At 35.6% G+C, this 18,812-nt stretch overlaps 10 protein-coding genes across 10 annotated transcripts in view; 5 read left to right on the top strand and 5 right to left on the bottom strand.

Moving 5' to 3' along the window:
- WICANDRAFT_104335 (uncharacterized protein) overlaps window positions 1-1,832 on the top strand; it is a gene marked incomplete at its 5' end in the record, with an annotated part of 3,948 nt that extends 2,116 nt beyond the window's left edge. Inside the window, 2 exons of the mRNA XM_019180413.1 lie at window positions 53-583; window positions 971-1,832. Coding sequence (XP_019040442.1) covers window positions 53-583; window positions 971-1,464 — 1,025 coding nt within the window. The 3' untranslated portion in view covers window positions 1,465-1,832. The remainder of the gene's footprint in view (window positions 1-52; window positions 584-970) is intronic.
- Window positions 1,833-2,080: 248 nt separating this feature from the next.
- On the bottom strand, window positions 2,081-2,983 carry WICANDRAFT_28014 (aldo/keto reductase family protein; the record flags this gene model as incomplete). Its single annotated transcript, XM_019181439.1, has 1 exon — window positions 2,081-2,983. The coding sequence occupies one exon, from the start codon at window positions 2,981-2,983 to the stop codon at window positions 2,081-2,083; it is 903 nt and encodes a 300-aa protein (XP_019040441.1).
- A 233-nt stretch (window positions 2,984-3,216) lies between these two features.
- Window positions 3,217-4,101, bottom strand: WICANDRAFT_29473 (aldo/keto reductase; the record flags this gene model as incomplete). The annotated part of the gene is made up of 1 exon (XM_019181609.1): window positions 3,217-4,101. One exon carries the CDS (start codon window positions 4,099-4,101, stop codon window positions 3,217-3,219), a length of 885 nt encoding a protein of 294 aa, XP_019040440.1.
- Window positions 4,102-7,111: 3,010 nt separating this feature from the next.
- On the top strand, window positions 7,112-10,148 carry WICANDRAFT_90564 (uncharacterized protein). Its single transcript, XM_019186243.1, has one exon. The coding sequence runs from the start codon at window positions 7,385-7,387 to the stop codon at window positions 10,106-10,108; it is 2,724 nt and encodes a 907-aa protein (XP_019040439.1). The 5' UTR covers window positions 7,112-7,384; the 3' UTR covers window positions 10,109-10,148.
- Window positions 10,149-10,686: 538 nt separating this feature from the next.
- On the top strand, window positions 10,687-11,193 carry PUT7 (Put7p; the record flags this gene model as incomplete). Its single annotated transcript, XM_019180694.1, has 1 exon — window positions 10,687-11,193. A coding segment is annotated over one exon (507 nt), but the record flags the coding sequence as incomplete, so codon positions are not given.
- Window positions 11,194-11,400: 207 nt separating this feature from the next.
- ECI1 (dodecenoyl-CoA isomerase) lies at window positions 11,401-12,222 on the bottom strand (the record flags this gene model as incomplete). The annotated part of the gene is made up of 1 exon (XM_019185540.1): window positions 11,401-12,222. The coding sequence occupies one exon, from the start codon at window positions 12,220-12,222 to the stop codon at window positions 11,401-11,403; it is 822 nt and encodes a 273-aa protein (XP_019040437.1).
- Window positions 12,223-12,937: 715 nt separating this feature from the next.
- WICANDRAFT_77872 (uncharacterized protein) lies at window positions 12,938-13,871 on the top strand (the record flags this gene model as incomplete). The annotated part of the gene is made up of 2 exons (XM_019184627.1): window positions 12,938-13,058; window positions 13,108-13,871. The coding sequence occupies 2 exons, from the start codon at window positions 12,938-12,940 to the stop codon at window positions 13,869-13,871; spliced, it is 885 nt and encodes a 294-aa protein (XP_019040436.1).
- A 310-nt stretch (window positions 13,872-14,181) lies between these two features.
- On the top strand, window positions 14,182-15,063 carry WICANDRAFT_27828 (aldo/keto reductase; the record flags this gene model as incomplete). Its single annotated transcript, XM_019181417.1, has 1 exon — window positions 14,182-15,063. One exon carries the CDS (start codon window positions 14,182-14,184, stop codon window positions 15,061-15,063), a length of 882 nt encoding a protein of 293 aa, XP_019040435.1.
- Window positions 15,064-15,159: 96 nt separating this feature from the next.
- On the bottom strand, window positions 15,160-16,382 carry WICANDRAFT_77870 (CCDC47 family protein; the record flags this gene model as incomplete). The annotated part of the gene is made up of 2 exons (XM_019184626.1): window positions 15,160-16,219; window positions 16,339-16,382. The coding sequence occupies 2 exons, from the start codon at window positions 16,380-16,382 to the stop codon at window positions 15,160-15,162; spliced, it is 1,104 nt and encodes a 367-aa protein (XP_019040434.1).
- Window positions 16,383-17,413: 1,031 nt separating this feature from the next.
- WICANDRAFT_77869 (uncharacterized protein) lies at window positions 17,414-18,455 on the bottom strand (the record flags this gene model as incomplete). The annotated part of the gene is made up of 2 exons (XM_019184625.1): window positions 17,414-18,095; window positions 18,445-18,455. The coding sequence occupies 2 exons, from the start codon at window positions 18,453-18,455 to the stop codon at window positions 17,414-17,416; spliced, it is 693 nt and encodes a 230-aa protein (XP_019040433.1).
- Between the last annotated feature and the right edge of the window lie 357 nt (window positions 18,456-18,812).

Raw genomic sequence — 18,812 nt, 5'->3', positions numbered from 1 at the left:
ACAGAGTCATCATCTGCCCCAGCTTCAAGCTCAGCTACAGAATCATCATCAGCTCCAGCTCCATCATCTGCTACAGAATCATCATCAGCTCCAGCCTCCTCATCAGCTACAGAATCATCATCTGCTCCAGCAACCTCATCTGCTACAGAATCATCTTCTGTTCCAGCCTCCTCATCAGCTACAGAATCATCATCTGCTCCAGCTTCAAGCTCAGCTACAGAATCGTCATCTGCTCCAGCTTCAAGCTCTGCTACAGAATCGTCATCTGCTCCAGCTTCAAGCTCAGCTACAGACTCATCATCTGCTCCAACCTCAAGTTCATCAGCTACTGCTACCAATACTGGATCTGCTACCAACACAGCTACTGGCTCTGGTTCTAACACTGGCTCAGCTACCAACACAGCTACTGGTACTGGCTCTAACACAGACTCTAACACAGGTGCTTCATCAACTGGTAGTGGTAACGGTGGTAATGGTGGTAATGGATCCAACACTGGCTCCAACACTGCTACAAACACAGGTGCTTCATCAACTGGTAATGGTGGTAACGGTGGTAATGGCTCCAACACTGCTACAAACACAGGTGCTTCATCAACTGGTAATGGTGGTAACGGTGGTAATGGATCCAACACTGGCTCTAACACTGGTGCTTCATCAACTGGTAATGGTAACGGTAATGGTGGTAACGGTGGTAATGGCTCCAACACTGCTACCAACACTGGTGCTTCATCAACTGGTAATGGTAACGGTGGTAATGGTGGTAACGGTAATGGTAATGGTAATGGTGCTCCAACTCCTTCACAGGATCACACCGTCCCATCTCCTTACACAACCACTTACACAGGTGATAATGGCTCATCATCTACTGGTATCGTTAGTTTCTACCCAACCAGTGAACAAGGCTCATTCGCTACTGGTACTACTACAATTCCATTGACTGTTCCATCACCATACACAACTACTTTCACAGGTGATAATGGCTCTTCATCCACTGGTTTAGTCAGTTTCTTCCCAACAACAACTACTGGTGGCCAATTTGCTACTGGTACTACTACTTATCCAATCACTGCTCCAACTGGCACTGGCTCAAGCTCAGGGAACAATGGTTCAGGTTCAGGTTCAGGTTCAGGTTCAGGTAACAATGGTAACGGCAATGGATCAGGATCAGGATCAGGATCAGGATCAGGTAACAATGGTAATGGTAATGCTGCTGGTAACGGATCTGGTAATAATGGATCTGGCTCTGGTAATGGTAACAATGGATCAGCAACTGGTCCAAAACCAACCACCTCAGCTGCTCCAGCAGGCACTACATCTGGTGCTGCTGCTCCAACATTACAATCTGCTTCAGCCGGTGGTTCATCATCTGCTCCAAGCATCTCAAGTTATGAGGCCGCTGGTGTTGCTAACTTCAACAACTGGTTTGTTACCTTCTGCTCATTTGTCTTTGTTTTGATCTTTTAATTTGATAGATTGATTGATTTTTAAGTGCATTGAATGGTTCTCATTCTTGAATTTATTTTTATTATTTTTCATTTCTTGATATGATTGGTGCATTTTCTTCTTACTTTGGCTCAACATTTCATGGTTTTCGTTTCATATTTCATGTTAGATTGATTTGATCTTGTTTTCGAGGCTCAACAATTGAAATATTTTTTTGTTTTCTTAGAGGTTATTACTTCTTCAATTTTTATTTGATTATATTATACCCATTGGTTTTGATTTCGAGATTCTTTGGCATGTTTTTTCTTTGATTTGGTTATATCTTTACGATATATCTATTTTTTTTCTATTCAACCAGTCATATTAATATTCACGATGGCAAATACTGGACAAATATAAGCGATAATAAATGCTTGTTTAATTTATCAGTTACAAAGTTGTAGAAAAATCACAAAAAGGTGGAGTCTGACATTTTAAATGGGTGACTAACCTTACCTGTGGTTTTTACTTGTGGGGCGAATAGCCGACAATTGTTTTTAAGATGTTTAGCGTCAAACAAGAGCAATTAAGAAAACACGAATTTACAAAGGTACAGCTTCTTGAATAATAGCAAGTTTCATGTATATATTATGTCAAATCAAATTTGCCATTTCTTTTCATTCTCTTCACCATCCTTGAAAACAGTTGGATCCCAATATGTTAAGACTTCATAACTGTTTGGTTTATTCAACTTTGCCAAATCTTCCTCATCTAGTTTAACTCTATCCAAAGTTGTATAGTTTGGCTCAATTCTTTTAACAGTTGCAGTCTTAGCGATTGGGATAAAACCTTGATAATAAGACCAAGCTAATAAGACTTCAGGTCCACTATATCCATGTTTTTTGGCAATTGCAGAGACATCTGGATCTTCAAATTTTTGGCCTTGTGTTAATGGAGCATAAGCCTGAAGATAGAAATCATACTTTTTGGCATATTCTTGTAGGTCCTTTCTTGGTAACCAAGGATGTAATTCAACTTGATCAACAACGGGTTTAATTTTCAATCCATCCCATGAATATAATTCATCTAAATGCTTTGTACCATAGTTTGAAACACCAATTGATTTAACTTTACCAGTTTCAACAACTTCTTGTAAGGCTTTCCAAGTTCCTAATCTTCTTTCTTTATCAGCAATTGGAGTATGAATCAATAATAAATCAATATATCCAATATGAGATTCAACACGGTCTAGTGATTCTTGAATGCCCTTTTTTGCATTTTCATAACCATGTGCATCATTGAACAATTTTGTTGTGTAAAAGATTTCAGATCTTGGAACATTTGGATAATCCTTGAGGAATTTTCCGATACCTTGAGCTGATTCTAGTTCATTCTCATATAATTTTGCACTATCAATTTGACGATACCCAGCTTTCAAAGCTTCGTAAGTCAATTCAAATGTTTGATCTGGTGGTGTTTGATACAATCCGAATCCTGAGACTGGGATCTTTTGACCATTGTTTAGGGTGTATAGTGTGTCTTTTTCAACGTGGATTGCCATCTTTGTGTATATATGAAGGATAATAGGTTGAATTAGTAGTACAAAGAAAGAAGGATATTCTGGGAAATTGAAAGGAATATATATATTTTGGGGCTTGGGGGTTTAGCCCATCACACCTTTAATTGTTAAACACTACATTGTGCTGGTACGTCCCCGAACAAGAGCAATTGAGTTAGAAAATAAAATTCGTCAACACACTGATTCATAACGTCAGCAATTATCAAATACAAATTTTAACCTGGGTAGTTAAATTCATCACCATCATGGAAAGTAGTTGGATCCCAAGTTAAAACTTCATAACTATCTGGGAAGTCCAGATTGGCTAAATCTTCTTGGTCCAATTCAACATCATCCAATACGGTCAAATTTGGCAATAATCTTTTAGGATTGACAGTTTTTGGTAAAGGTAAGAAACCTTGATCATAAGACCATCTTAACAAAACTTGAGCAGTTGAAACGTTATGCTTTTTAGCAATCGAAACCAATTCAGGAGCATCCAATTTCTTAGCTTGAGTTAATGGAGAATAAGCTTCCAAGATGTAATTGTGTTTTTTAGCATATTCTTGCAAGTCCTTTCTTGGTAACCAAGGATGTAATTCAACTTGATTAACAACTGGTTTGATTTTGAGTCCATCCCAACCATATAATTCATCTAAATGATGGGTACCATAATTCGAAACACCAATTGAGCGGACAAGACCTTCATCAACAGCTTCCTGCAATGCCTTCCAAGTTCCCAACCTACCAGTTTTATCTGGAAGTGATGAATGATTCAAGAAAAGATCAATATAACCTAAACCTTTAACTTTTTCAAAAGAACCATGAATGGCCTTTTTAGCAGTTTCATAATCAGCAGCAAAGGCAACTTTAGTTGTATAAAAGATATCTGATCTTTTAAATTCTGGATGATCTTTCAAGAATTGAAGAATTGCATCACCAACTTGTTGTTCATTGTGATAGAAAATTGCAGAATCAATGTGTCTATATCCAGTTTCTAAAGCCTTATAAACGATGTCATAGGTTTCTTGAACCTCAGTTTGGAAAACACCAAATCCTGTGATTGGGATTTTGTAACCATTATTAAGAGTTAAAGTGGAAGTTGGAGTTAATTTGGACATTGTAATGAGCTTGTTGAGTGTGAAGCTTTGAGTGATGATGAGAGGTAAACAATTTTGAAGAGATGAAGAGGGAATCATCCTTCAATTTATAGTCTCTTCATGAATAACTGGAATTCCAAGAGGTTGAACTAAACCGCTATGACCGTGAACCAATTGATGATAACGTACTTTTAAGTTTGAAGGATTAGCACTTGTAGAATCAAATTGCTCTTGTAAACTGCTGCATATTGAAATAAACGATATCAATTGGTTGAAACTTGAAAGTACATGGCTTAAACGATAAATTCTGGTTAATAGCGGACTTTATTACGTAATAGGAAGGATCTTTACGGCCATAAAAATCTGAAAACAGTTTTCAACAACATCATGTACTTTGTTCGATTCGTTAAAGATCATATACAGATTCTCGGTCCTTACTTTTGAATGTGATGACTGTGCTAAACTGCTATATACAGCCTTATTACCAGTCAAGAAAGCACGAAAATTGTAGCTTAAAGTTGTATATTGTAGACACTTTCTGAGTCATTAGAGAAACTGTTATCGAATCTCGATACGATCTGCCTTTCATGGCCCTATTCATGTTTTCCTAAAAGCCAACAAGGATCCACTCATTTGGTGAAATATGTTACACTCAATTCACAGAAAAAATCGAGGAATTGTAAGCTATATCGGTATCAAAAATCAAAACCTCACTTTAGAGGTGCAACATACTGATTTCGCGAAAGTTGATCTATCTATATCTCAAAAACTCAATGTTTCTACAAACGCTCAGCTATACGACTTGAATAGTGAGGAGGCTTGCCAATGAACTCTTGTTATTTGTTTGAAATACATTATGCGGGCTGCACGTTTCAAATGTTTTTGTCGATTACGTTAAATTTCATTCCTGTAGTACTGACACATGATGATAGGTCTCAATTCTAAATGATTATTTCATCTATCGTTTCCAATGAAGTTGTGTAGTTTATGGCTTGAAACCATGCAAAAATATATGAGCCATTGAGTCCCTCTTGTTCTGCTCGTATAAACAGTGTAGTTCTAAAGGTATCTGGTGTATGTGTTGTCTTCACTCAATGTATATGAGCGTATCATCATGACCAGGTTTTGATTGATATTCAAACCTTCAACTTTAATTAATTTGCTCTAAATTGGATTATTCTCTTGGCAGTTTATTTTATCAAAACCGTTGAACTGTGGTGGTTCTTCGAGTGTTACATTGGCTGCAAAATGTTAAATTTTTTCACTGATTGAACATCGAAATGACACTTCATTTCTCAAGTGACCAGGTGAAATGTCACTTTCTCCAAAAGCACCTTATTGATCTCTATCCGTTATTCTAGTTTTTGAGTAGTAATCATAACAATTTGTGCTGTTTTTGACAAAGCTTCAAGAACTCATATCCTGATCTATTCACCACTGTAATGTGACGCAACAATCAAGGTTTTGCCTTCACCCTCCAAGCTTTGCCCCCTGAACTTATTAGCATCAGCGTCAACTTCAACTAAAAGAGTCGACAAGTCCTCAATGCGCTGTACCTAGAACAAGACACAAGACACTATTGCATTAATGCTTTTGTTGTAGCGGTTAGGAGTACTCGAGAAGAAAAACGAAAAACCAAAGCGCGACGCGAACACTTCAAGGAAGCGTATTTTAAGAAATTTGGTAGTAGACCAACGAATTGCTCATGAAGCAAAACTAGTAGCTACTCAATCACTTTCAAAACACTGTTGTAAACCTGCAAAGAGCATGTATTTGGTTAATTTTCAGCTCGAGATGTAAGTTATAGCTGGTTTTGATAAGAAGCATGGATACCACAAGTAGCAAGCACTTTCAGTAGAATCATACTGTACAATAGACACAACGTGGTGTCAATACTGCTGCACATTAGTTGCATTACCTCTGCAACTAGATCTTCTAGCAGTACCAACTGAATTGATTGATTGTTTTATCGTTGTTCAAAGTTGTTTCTAAGACCGAATATATTGTACACACAAAAAAACATCAACAAGCGGATAACGTCGGTAAATAACAACATGTAGTTAATGAGTAGAGAATGTTATCTGTCTAATCTCAAGGCCCCAAGTTCAACCGATTAGGTTCGCTCTATGCCTGTACGTCCAAGAGGCTCATGTTGAAATTTGCAGAAGTTTAAGGAGTCAGCCTGTCAAAGAGTTAAGCCAACTTGCATCGGCGAGATGAACATACCAAAAATTAATTAGCTGTCTTTGAGAATTAAAGAAATATACACTTGAAATTTAAAACTGGTATCACCATTGAGCTTTGACCAACCGTGAGTTTCAGCGTTTCAGCCTTATGTCTAGTTCACCAGTGCAGCCTACCTGCCCCATACATTGTTCCAACTTCGGTGCAGGGTTTTTTGTTCCTGTTCAACCATATCTTGTTCGGTCTCCAGCGCACAGCAAATAGGAGTCCTTCCATCTTTCCCCTGAACTCCAGAGATCTTGCGTAAACGTAGTTGAAACTATATCAACGCTTCGACTATTTAACCATTAGCATCAGATCATTTCAAAGCCATCTTCAACAACTTGATTCAACTAAAACCCAACAGAAATGGCCCTAGCTCCTCTTTCGAGTTGAGCTTTTAAAATCGAGTCATGTGTAGAAAAAATTATATGCTGAATCGCGCTTAAGTGAAGCACCATGAAAACTCATCAACAACAAGCTTTTAAAGGGCAATGAAGGTTTAAAAGACAGTGGCACTCTAATATAAAGGATCACAGGATCTTTATCCAAAAGAATACTCTTCATTGAACTCTAGTTGGCTGTATAACTCGATTCCAATATTTGTAGAATTCTCGCTTACATAATAGCGGTCAACAGCCCCACCAAGAAAGCGAATATGTAGAAAAAAAAAGAGAATTTTGAAAGACCAGTAGAAATCGTTTCAAGGCAGCTGTGGTCAAAGTTAAACTAGTCTGTTTAGATCAAGCACTCGAACGGTTGCAACAGAGGTGTCTGACAAGTCTTGATACTTCCCCCAGAGCCTATACGCGTACCCTCCAGAACCCATCACCTCCACTAACGACTGTTGATCACTAGACGGAGTTACACTACAAGTTTCTTTTCGTTTCCACTACTCCAGACTTTGGCTTCATCATCAACAAGAAGGAAAAAAAACCCAAATCAACAAACGTATTTAGGACAACGACAAGAACAACCCTTGACACAACCACACACTCTTCCCAATACCACCAACTACCTGGCTACACACGGCGCTACCATCCCAAACACCATTCTATAGTTCATCATATCAACTTTAACGATGGCTAAACAAAAAGCTACGGTTATTGCTGAGAGCATCAACTCACCGGCTTCCACAACATCTTCAATAGAGAGCTCAGCGGCAACTCCAGCTAGTTCATCAAGCGGTTCAGCAGGCGCTTTCAGAAACCCACACGACAAGAAAGGTCGTTCCACTTCATGTCTACTTTGTCAAAAAAGAAAACAAAAATGTGATCATAGATTGCCTTCATGTACAACTTGTATCAAAGCTGGTGTTAAATGTATCCAGCCCGCAAAATATAATGTTAAAGTCCCTGAAAAGGATGAATATACTATAATGCTGGAGAAGAAAATCAAATTTTTAGAGAAAATTTTAGATGCAAATAATATTGTTATTGATGCTGAAAATGGTACTTCAAAGAAAAACTTCAAGTATAAGAAATTATCACCATTCTTGGGGAATAACCCACCTGGTTCATCAACAAATGATTTCCCACCACAATCACAACCAACAGTGGATAATAAAATCATACCCATTCCAACAAATAGAAAATTACCTATTCCTACTGATGAACTTTCGAAAAAATCTGCATATTTATCAATAGATTCAACTGATTATTCAAATTCATTATTTGCTAAATATAGTTTAAAAGAATTTTTAAATTTTGATCCAGTTTTCGAATTTGATGAAAAATTATCAAGAGCTTTTCTAGATATTCATTTTACAAGGTTACAATTCAAATATCCATTATTAGATGAAGAAGAGATTTTCGAATTTCATAATGCTTATGTTACAAACAATTTATCAGGATATATGAATAATAATGATTCTTTTCATTATTGTTGCTGCAGAATGTGGATGATCTTTGCTATAAGTTCTTGTTTACACATGACAACTGGGAAATATAATGGCCCTCCACCTGATAGATATTTTGCAACCGCTATAAGGCATATTACAAAAGTTTCACAATTGAATAATTATCAAAAAATTGAAATTTTAACATTGGCTGTGCTTTATTTGATTAGAACTGATAGAGATTCTGTCTGTCTTTATGAAATCATCAAGGATTCTTTGAAATTATGTGTTGAAATGGGATTAAATAAAGCTGCAACTTATGCTACTTTGAATGCTAAAGAAAGAGTCATCAAAATGAGATTATGGTGGTGTGTTTACTTACTGGAAAGAATGATTACCATTGCAGTGGGGAAACCTTATAGTTTACCAGAAAATGAAGTTGATATAGATTTACCATTGTTTGAATTTGAGCCATCAAAGGCAAAACATCCAAGTAATACAATCTTCATTAATCAATCTATTAAATTAAGAAGAATTGAGTCAAGATTTGTGGAAAAATTCAACATTGTGGGGAAACATGGTTCAGCAACTAATGATGATTCTCAAACTATTCATAAAGATCAATTACCATTAGTTGAAACTTTTTTCCAAGAATTGGAAATATGGAGAGGTAATTGTGAAGGGTTTTCAAATGGTATCGAAAATGAGACCCTAAGATTATATTATTATCGTTCAGTGCGTCTTTTAATTCAACCATTTTTAGAATTAATGGATCCAATGGATAAATTATTTAGAGAATGTCAAGCTGCTGCAGGTCAAATTTGTCAATTATTTAAAGTTTTCCATGAAAAGACAGTCTTTGGACATTCAACTACTGCAATTCATACTGTTTTCGTTGCTGGTGTTACATTAGTTTATTGTTTATGGTTGGCTAGAAATAAAGATGATTTGAAAAGAAAAGCTCTTGGTGATGTTTCAAAACATACAAGACCAACAGTTTCTGAAGCTTTATTCAATGGATTGAATGATTTAAGAGCGTGCTCTATTTGTCTTTATGTTATGGCTGAACGTTCAAAATTTGCATTAATCTTTAGAGATACTTTTGATCAATTGATGACTGCTACAATCACAAACTTGATTGAAAGATGTGGTCCTGATTCAAGTGAATTGATTTATAACTCAAATGAACCTGGTATGCCACCAGCTATTTTCAGAAGATCAATTCATGAACAAAATGGGTCCTTAGCTCCAACAATGCCACATTATAATAGTGCAAGTTCTGATGAGGAAAAATTCGAACAAGCTGAAAGAAAAAGAAAACAAGGTCAATTACAGAAAAATGTTGTTCCGAAAAGTTTATCACATTTATTAATCAATTCACCACCTTTAAAAGCTGAAACTCCACCAAATATTCCAGTTTCTAGAACTCCACAATCTATGATCCCTCAGCCACAACAACCAGCTTTGAAGAAACAAAAACTTGATGAAGATTTAACATTTTCACCTTTGTCATATCCAGGTATTTATAACCATCAATCACCAATATCTCAACAGTCTCAAATGTCTGGTCATTCTGCACCATTATCCACTTCATCTCAAACATCTGCTTCTACCCAACATCAACAAAACCTCCTACAACCTCAACAACAGCAACCTCAACAACAGCAACAAAATGCTCAACAACAGCAATATTTCCCAGTGGAATTCACACCATTCAATGGTCGTACAAACACAATGATTAATAACATTTCCGTATGGACAGGAGAAAGTGGTGGACCACCAATCAGTACAGCCTCATTATTTGATTATAATAATAAGAATAATCAAAGAAATATTATATTGAATGGATCGGGTTCAGTTGGAAATCATCAAAATGGTAATGGTTCAACAAATTTAGATAATTATCTATGGAATGTACCTGTTGAAGAATTTTGGACAAATAATGATGATTATGGATTCTTGGCCTAGAACAATTAGGACATCAAACACTTTTAATGAATAACAGAACGAATAATAAATGTATTAATATCATTATGACTTCAATAATTTGTATAGCGACTTTTAATTTTGGTTATCATAAGCGATCTGAGACCTGGTTCGCGCCACGCACAACATCCAAACACCAACCTTTCAAATCCGATGGGGCAGGCGTTGACTATTGAAATAAATTCATGAACAAGCTGTCAAACGACATTATGAGCTTTCATTACTAGAGGAAGTGTGTTAAGCAGGAAGTCAAGATGCTCAAAAGTTTGATAAATCATGGGTTTAGGTCCAAAATAAGGACGGGTTCAATGATAGGGACTTCTGTTCGTATAAAGCAATTACACTATTCAAGATTACAACAACAACAGCAATATGTTGATCCAAATAAACCTATACAACTACCACCAGGCAAACCGACTGAATCCAAAGATAGCGGTAAAGATTCCGGTAAGGAGAGGGAAAGTGGCAAAGTCAAATTAGAAGATGGTGAATCAGTTTTAGATGTGCCAATACCTGTTGAATTAGGATCAGGTGCAATAGATGGTGAATTAATTAAAAATTATGTTGATACTATGCATATTTATAACCAATTAAAGAAACTGGGATTTAATAATGGACAGAGTGATTTGATATTACAGTTGATAAATGAGAATTTAACACATCAGTTGAATAAAATGAATGAAAAATTTACAACATCAATGGAGATGGAGAATGAATCTTATTTATTTGAGGCTGCACAATCTGAACTAAGGATTGAAATTAATACATCAAGAGAATTAGATCTACATACTTTAGAAAATGAAAAAAATTCGCTGGATTTATTATTAAGAGAAGAAAGTGAAGAATTGAACAAGTTTATGATTGTTAGTAAAAATGATACACAAGTTTTAATCAATGATCAAAATAGTGAAAATACATTGATGCAAAAGGGTATCAAGATGAAGATTAAAGATTTAGATAATAAGATTAGTACGAATATTAATAGTGATATTAAATCTGATATTGAAAGTTTAAGATGGCAAACAACAAGAAGTGGGTTATTTGCAATTCTTGTCTTGGTCTTTTCTATTATTGGTGGTGTTTCAATCAGTAAACGGATTAATAAAGAAGAACAACCAACTGAAGTTATACTACATACCATCAAGCCAGAGGAATCTATTGAAGATGAACATCAAGAAGATCATGACCAAACCCTTTTGAAATAGAGAAAAAAGACACATAAAATCATTATTTATTCACAAAATATACATAGCTGCATAATTCATTTTTGCATTCTACATCTTGTGCTTCATTTGCTTTTTAGCAATACTTTTGAATTTTTTTTGTGGAATATTTTGAACCCATTTTTGCATCCCACCGATAACTTCTTTAGCATTTGTACTTTGTAAATCTTGTAAATAATTTGCTTTGATCAATTTCTTGATATCAAGGATACTTGAAAATTCCAAATTTTTAGAGTTTGACCAAAATTCCTCCAAAACCAAATCATTAAACTTGCTTGTATCTTTCAAGTTATAAATCTTGTTAATCAACCCACGTTCATACATTTTTTTTGCCCCAATTGGTCTAGATAACAATAAAGCTTCATTAGCAGTACTTAAACCTAGTCTTTGAACCAAAGTTGCAGCTGCAGCACCTTCACTAACCAATCCCAAGTTGGCAAAAGGTGTCAATAAGAAAACATCATCATTGATGGCATAAACGAAATCACACAGCAAAACCAAAGCAGAACTTAAACCAACAACAGGACCATTTAAAGCGGCAATTAAAACTTTTGAATGATCATGGAAAATTGTAGTAAGGTAAGCATTTCTTGCGGTGAATCTAGATAACCAATAGTTTTTATCTTCCAATTCTGACTTATTCTCTTCAATAACTAGATTAACATCTTTAACGTTTGCACCAGCGCTGAAATAACGACCAGTTGATCTAATGAATGTGAAAACGGTATTTGGATCCCTATCTGCCCTTTCGACAAGAATACCTAGTAACAAGTATTGATCATTGTTTAAGGCATTCAACCCCTTTGGAAGGTTAAGGGTGATGATTGCGAATTTGTCTCTAACTTCGTATAGGATGTCTTTACCTTCAGCCATATTGTGGTTTGTGAATACGTTGAATCGACATCTATGTAAATTGAGCTACGTTGAGATGGGTTTTTATACTCATTTCAACAAACTTGTGGAGAAATGAAAATTGACTAAATCAAATAAAGGCCGAGGACTAAAAAACACACAAAGCGACAATTAACGAATCGGAACAATGTTCTGAAGAGGTGGGATTTTGGCCTGAAAGAAGAAAAATCGATTAAGTGTTTGGGAAATGAATATCGATTGTTAATTGGTTGAGTCCACGATTGGTTTATATGTTGTCTTGTTTGTCCATGCGATCTCCCAACTAATTAATGTGTCAAGTGAGCAGGACGCCTATACCCGAAAAGAGAGTATTTCAAGGGAGACAAGAGGATTTGAAAGAAAATGAGTGTATATAAAGGCCATTGAGGTTATACATACAGTTTTGTGCCACTCTCTATACATTTAACACAACTTCTTAGTGCTGCGGGTTAATGTGGCCAGAGACGGTTTATATCCCAAATAGGAAGTCAAGAAATCCGCGAATACTAGCTGAATTTGTCATTTTGGAGTCGTTTTGACTATAAGTTGGTTTAAGTGATAAATAGAAGCATACAAACCCTAGTTTTAGAATTCAGAGGAGCGCCAGGGTGTTTGAAAGTGCATCAGTTCTTTTTGAAGCGTTACTGGCCTTCTTTTGCTGCCTAATTGGATCATTTCTCATCGTTCAAACATCATAATGTCTTTGAGATATAATCCCAAAAAGCCATCAATCTTGAAAAAAGATCTACCCAAGAAGACAAGAACTCCAAAAGAAGTTGAGAAACTGCAGCCAATCTCACAAAACAATATCAGATTAGGTATGAGATCTATATTTTCTAGTTCGTGCTTATGATACTAATTCCACAGATGACGATATTGATCCAAAAACACTATTAGATGCTATAGATAAGGTATTATCAAGACAATGGAATCTGGTACCGTCTCAATTGAATCCTGATTTCCAAGCTCATATTCAAAAGTATAGAGATTTCTTACCCAAATTAGTTTCAAGATATCAATTATATTCTATTTTCCCTAATAATCAAACATTTATTGATCAAGAAATTGATCAACTTTTTGAAGATCAAAGGATAAAAAGAATTCTGTTGCAGGACAATGATGACCTTAATGACCTTATAATGAAAAATGAAGATTATAGAGCCGTGTTAAATGAACATTCAAAGAAATCAAATGACATTAACGTTCAAACTTCAATTGAAAATTTTATTAATTACCTAGATGAAAACCCCAAATCTTTGAAAATACCCAAAGATCTAATCATAAAAACGCTGGGAGATGAATCAGTATCTATTTTAATCAAACTAGGCTTCCTTCAAATCATTCCACAAAGCACCACAAAGACTCTTTTGAAAATTTCTATACCGAAATATGGATATATTATTAATCTATATCAAACTTCCAGGAAATTCATAGTGAAAACTATAAACACAAATAAATGGAGAGAGATTAAACATAATGATCTTTATGAAAAATGGGAAAAGAATAAACTCAAGTTTAAAGATTTCAAAGGATTGAATTTGAATTGGATATTACATTGGTTAATTGGTGAAGGAACACTTGAAGTCTTTGAAATAGGAGATGGAAAAGCGTATAGAATAATTTCCAAGTGATTTTATTGTGCTTTAACTGTGAAACAATTGTTTCAAAGTTTGTGAAATTTGACCTTATCATGAACACTTTTGTTCGCGAAAACAATATGTACCGCATCGGCTATTGTCGGCCAATTCACCACAAACAAAATCACACAATTTGATCCACACAATTATATACAACAGCCACTTCTTTCGAAAACACTCAAGCTATATAAGGTAATCTATGCTCTTCAAAACTTTAAGCTTTCAATTCTCAAGATTTCACATTTATACAAACTCAATTCTATCCAGAAAACCTCAATTGACTTTCTTCAAATCAATAGCAACAATGTCTAGTTCAATTCAAAAAGATTCATTATACACTTTAAACAATGGTGAAAAGATTCCAGTATCAGGTTTTGGTTTATATCAAACACCACCAGGCCAAGCAACTGATATTACTTACCAAGCTTTGAAAGTTGGTTATAGACATATTGACTCTGCTCAAGGCTATAACAATGAAGAAGAAGGTGCTAAGGGGATTGCTCAATTCTTGAAAGAGAATCCAAGTGTCAAAAGATCAGATGTCTTCTTTACAACAAAGATTAAAAATGGATTCCATGGTTATGAAGAAAGTACTAGAGTTATTCAAGAATCCTTGAAGAAAGTCTCTCCATATATTGATTATATCGATTTGTTTTTAATCCATTCTCCAATGTCTGATAAAGAGAAAAGATTAGGAACTTGGAAAGCTTTACAAGAAGCAATTGATTCTGGGAAGGTTAAGTCAATTGGAGTTTCAAACTATGGTACACCTCATTTAGATGAATTATATGCTTGGGAAGGTTTGAAATACAAGCCTGTTGTTAATCAATTGGAATTACATCCTTGGTTACCAAGAAAGGACTTACAAGAATATGGTAAGAAGTATGATTATTATCTAGAAGCTTACTCACCATTAACTCAAGCTAAAAAATTGGATGACCCTGAGTTGGTTTCAATTGCAAAGAAGTATGGTTTTACTCCTGCTCAAATCTTGTTAAGATGGTCTTATGACCAAGGTTTCATTCCATTAGCTAAAACTGTCAATGTTGATAGAATCGTGGAAAACTTCACAGTTTTAGATAAAGTTCCAAAATTAGATGATGAAGATTATAAACTATTGGATAAACCTAATAGTTACGAAGTTTTAACTTGGGATCCAACTAAGTATGTCGATGAAAAGAAGTGAATTACATCTTTATAATAGTTTGACAATCTTACTCGATTATATTTATTGAAATGAATGTTTGCTTTATATAATACAAACTGGAAACAGGTAGAGAATTCACATTCTTTGTTTTTGTCTGTTTCTTTGTCTACGTTCTCTCTTCTCTCTTTGCTTTTTATCAAATTTAGCTTGTTCTTCTGGTGATAATTTAGCTAAATCTCTTCTGGCATTTCTTTCCTGTTCCAATTTTTGTTCTTTCAATTCTTCCAATTTTTGTTCTTCAATGGCTTTTTTAATTTTGGCCAATTCAGTGTTTCTAACACCATTAATTTTTTTAGCAGAATCATGTTTCAATTGGAGCTTGGTAATCAAATCTGAAAACTTGATCAATTGTTCGATTAAAGCTTTTGAAGTTTCAACAGATTGTCTATCAGTTTTCAAACTTAATTTTAAAACCAAATGTGGGGCTGATTTATATTCAGATTCACTAACTGGTTTAGTTTGAGGTAAATCAGTAATGGCAAAATATTTCAAAACTTTACCAGCTTTAGATAAAACAGTTTTAAATTCTTCGGTTAATAAAGATTCATTCAATTCGTTGGATTCACTCATAAAGACAAATTCTCTTGGTAATGAAGTTGATTCAGAAGTTTTTGTTAATGAAAGATAATAATTGTCATTTCTAGTTTCGTTCATACCATCTTTATTAACAACAGCAAAGATAAAATTGTTGATCCTTTCATTAGGGAATGGTTTGATTTTGATTTCAACAATATCTTGTTGAGGTTTGACACTTTCGAAGAAATTAGATAAAAGACTTTCGAAAACATAAACAAAATAGTTTTGTCTTGAAATTAAACCAAAATTAATCAACAATCCACTAATATTAATTCTACCAGAAGCATAAGTGGTGTAAAGTTGAGCACCATCTTTAATCAACAATTGATCTTCCTTAACACCAACTTGATAAAAGTTTTCATCCAAAACAGGTCTAACACCTTTAATCCAAGTATCAACAATTGATTTGTTTTGAAATGAACCCAATTGATAAAATAAAACCAATACAGCGATTATACCCAAAGCTGCAAATTCAAGATGCCAATCATAAAGTTTCACACGACCAAGGAAACCAAGCTCAACAAGTTTTTCATAATCTGTACTATAATAGTGAGATTGACTTGAGAAGAAAGTCAGTAAGATTTCATTGATAAAGTCAAGAAGATTGGAGTCTTTTTGTTCATCATAACAATAAGGACCCCATCCTATCTAATTAAAACAACGTCTTTCAATACTCACAGTTTGTTAATGTAATCAATCGCTTGTGCACCGATACCACTCATTTTCAAATTATCTGATTGATTTCAAATGATCTAAAGTAAACGATGTTTGAACGTATGGTTTATCTCAAGAATCAAAAAGTTTCAACTCGCTGTTATCGATCGACGTTAGCTGCTTTCGAGAAATCTTCATCCACAATTTTGCCTTAGCTTTCTGAAAAGAGTAAAATCCGAGACTATCTATCACGTGTTTTCAGCCACTCCGACTCTATGTTTGTTGGAAATTGCTCTACTACGAGTAGCTTGTCCAATATGTTCTATGTTCTATGACCTTTCAATCTATCTGCTGTATAACTGAGTTAGAGATCGCTGGCTTCTCTGCTTATTCTCTATGTGCATTTAATGGTGAGCCTGTTTGTAAAAGCGCCTGTAATCAAAGACAAAGTTCGCGACTGACAAGTAGCGTCAAATACAAGTAACGACTATAGCGTAGCAGAAGAAAAAGACTGAATATTCTAGACCCTAGACATTGGAACCTGTGCACCTCACACGCCAATCAATCCCTAGCTGTTACTATATAGAGAAATCACGCAACCACACTTGCGAGCTAGTCAAAAGTTGAGCAGCTGTTCATAATGCTTTGTGCAATTAATACTAGTGGAAAGTATAAAAGCTTTGGACATTGAAAAGTAGCTCGCACAATATCTAGCTGTTCATGATACAATTACCTACAATCAAACTAATACATCACAATAATACCAAGCTGTTCCACTCATTTTAAGGGTTTCGAGCATATTCAAGATGATATTCCATGAACAACTACAAGTAAGCTAGTATAACACCATAATATATATCTAATAGATTAAAACCGCTTTACTAATAAACAAACCAAATAAAATATATTTATAAACTCATCAGAAGATTCAACTTATATTTGAAAGCAAACACAGTTTTGATGAATACCCCTGGAAATGAAAGAAATGGAACATGAAAAGAACACGACAAAAAACAGACGAATATTAACCAGTAATGAATAACGAATAGTAAAAAATGAAATCAAAAAAACGAAAGCGTCATCAGATTCACAAGTTAGATCAAAAAGCAAAGAAAAGAACCAGAGAGAGTAAAGACAAGAATAACCCTTTTGATTGTAAGTTGGATGAAGCACCACCTTCATAAGTTGAAACACCAGCAACGGCTGAAGTAGCACCAGCTGAAATAGATGAGGTTGATAATGTATTACCACCAGCAAAACCTGAAGTAGCTGTAACACCGCCACTTATTTGTGATTTTCTTAAAGAATTGGTTCCAACAGCTGCACCAGTGGCATCAACACCTCCTGTGACTGAAGCTGTACCTGTAATAGCAGCCTTGGAATAACTAGCAGCGGCAGACCCTTGGTTACCACCTGCTCCAGTTGGTAGACTACCTTCAGGACTTGTTGAACCTTGAACAGCACCCTTTGAGTAACTAACAGTGGTACCACCCACAGAGTAAGCTCCAGAAGTAGTAACAATGTCACCATTTGAGCCAGTTGTAGTGAAAATACCAGATGATGAAGAGCCTGGAACGACAACGACAGTGTGAGAAGACATTGAACCATCATTTCCAGTAACAGATTGAACACTTGTATGACCAGTCAAAGCTTCACCTGCAGAATTTGTGAATGTAACAGGTGATCCTGTAGCACCTGATCCATGACCATCAGTACTTGGGTAAACACTAGCACCACCAGAGGTAGTTACACCACTACCATTAGTAGAAGCTGGACCTGCACTACTTGGGCGAGCAGTGTTGCCTGTATCTATAGCAGACTTTGAAATAGAGGAAGTTACTGCAATAGTAGTGACACCAGTAGCGAATGAACCATCAGAGTTAGTACTTGGGAAGAAACTAACAATACCAGTAGCTGGTTGACCATCTGAGCCAGTATAGGTGGTTGTGTATGGAGATGGAACTGTGTGAGAGGAAGCACCAGCAGCACTTGTCAATGGAATAGTAGTGACACCGGTAACAAATGAACCATCAGAGTTAGTACTTGGGAAGTAACTGACAATACCAGTAGCTGGTTGACCATCTGAACCAGTATAAGTGGTTGTGTATGGAGATGGGACAGTTTGAGCACCTGAAGTACATGTAGGACACAAAGTTGATGAACTAGAAACACCAGCTGCACTTGAAGTCAATGGAATAGTAGTGACACCGGTAGCAAATGAACCATCAGAGTTAGTACTCGGGAAGTAACTGACAATACCAGTAGCTGGTTGACCATCTGAACCAGTATAGGTGGTTGTGTATGGAGATGGAACTGTGTGAGAGGAAGCACCAGCAGCACTTGTCAATGGAATAGTAGTGACACCGGTAGCAAATGAACCATCAGAGTTAGTACTTGGGAAGTAACTGACAATACCAGTAGCTGGTTGACCATCTGAACCAGTATAGGTGGTTGTGTATGGAGATGGAACTGTGTGAGAGGAAGCACCAGCAGCACTT

Source organism: Wickerhamomyces anomalus, assembly GCF_001661255.1.
Source record: "Wickerhamomyces anomalus NRRL Y-366-8 unplaced genomic scaffold WICANscaffold_2, whole genome shotgun sequence".
NCBI classification, from domain to species: domain Eukaryota; kingdom Fungi; phylum Ascomycota; class Saccharomycetes; order Phaffomycetales; family Wickerhamomycetaceae; genus Hansenula; species Hansenula anomala.
The sequence above is the reverse complement of the archived record's forward strand: the minus strand, read 5'-3'. Positions and strand labels throughout refer to the sequence as shown.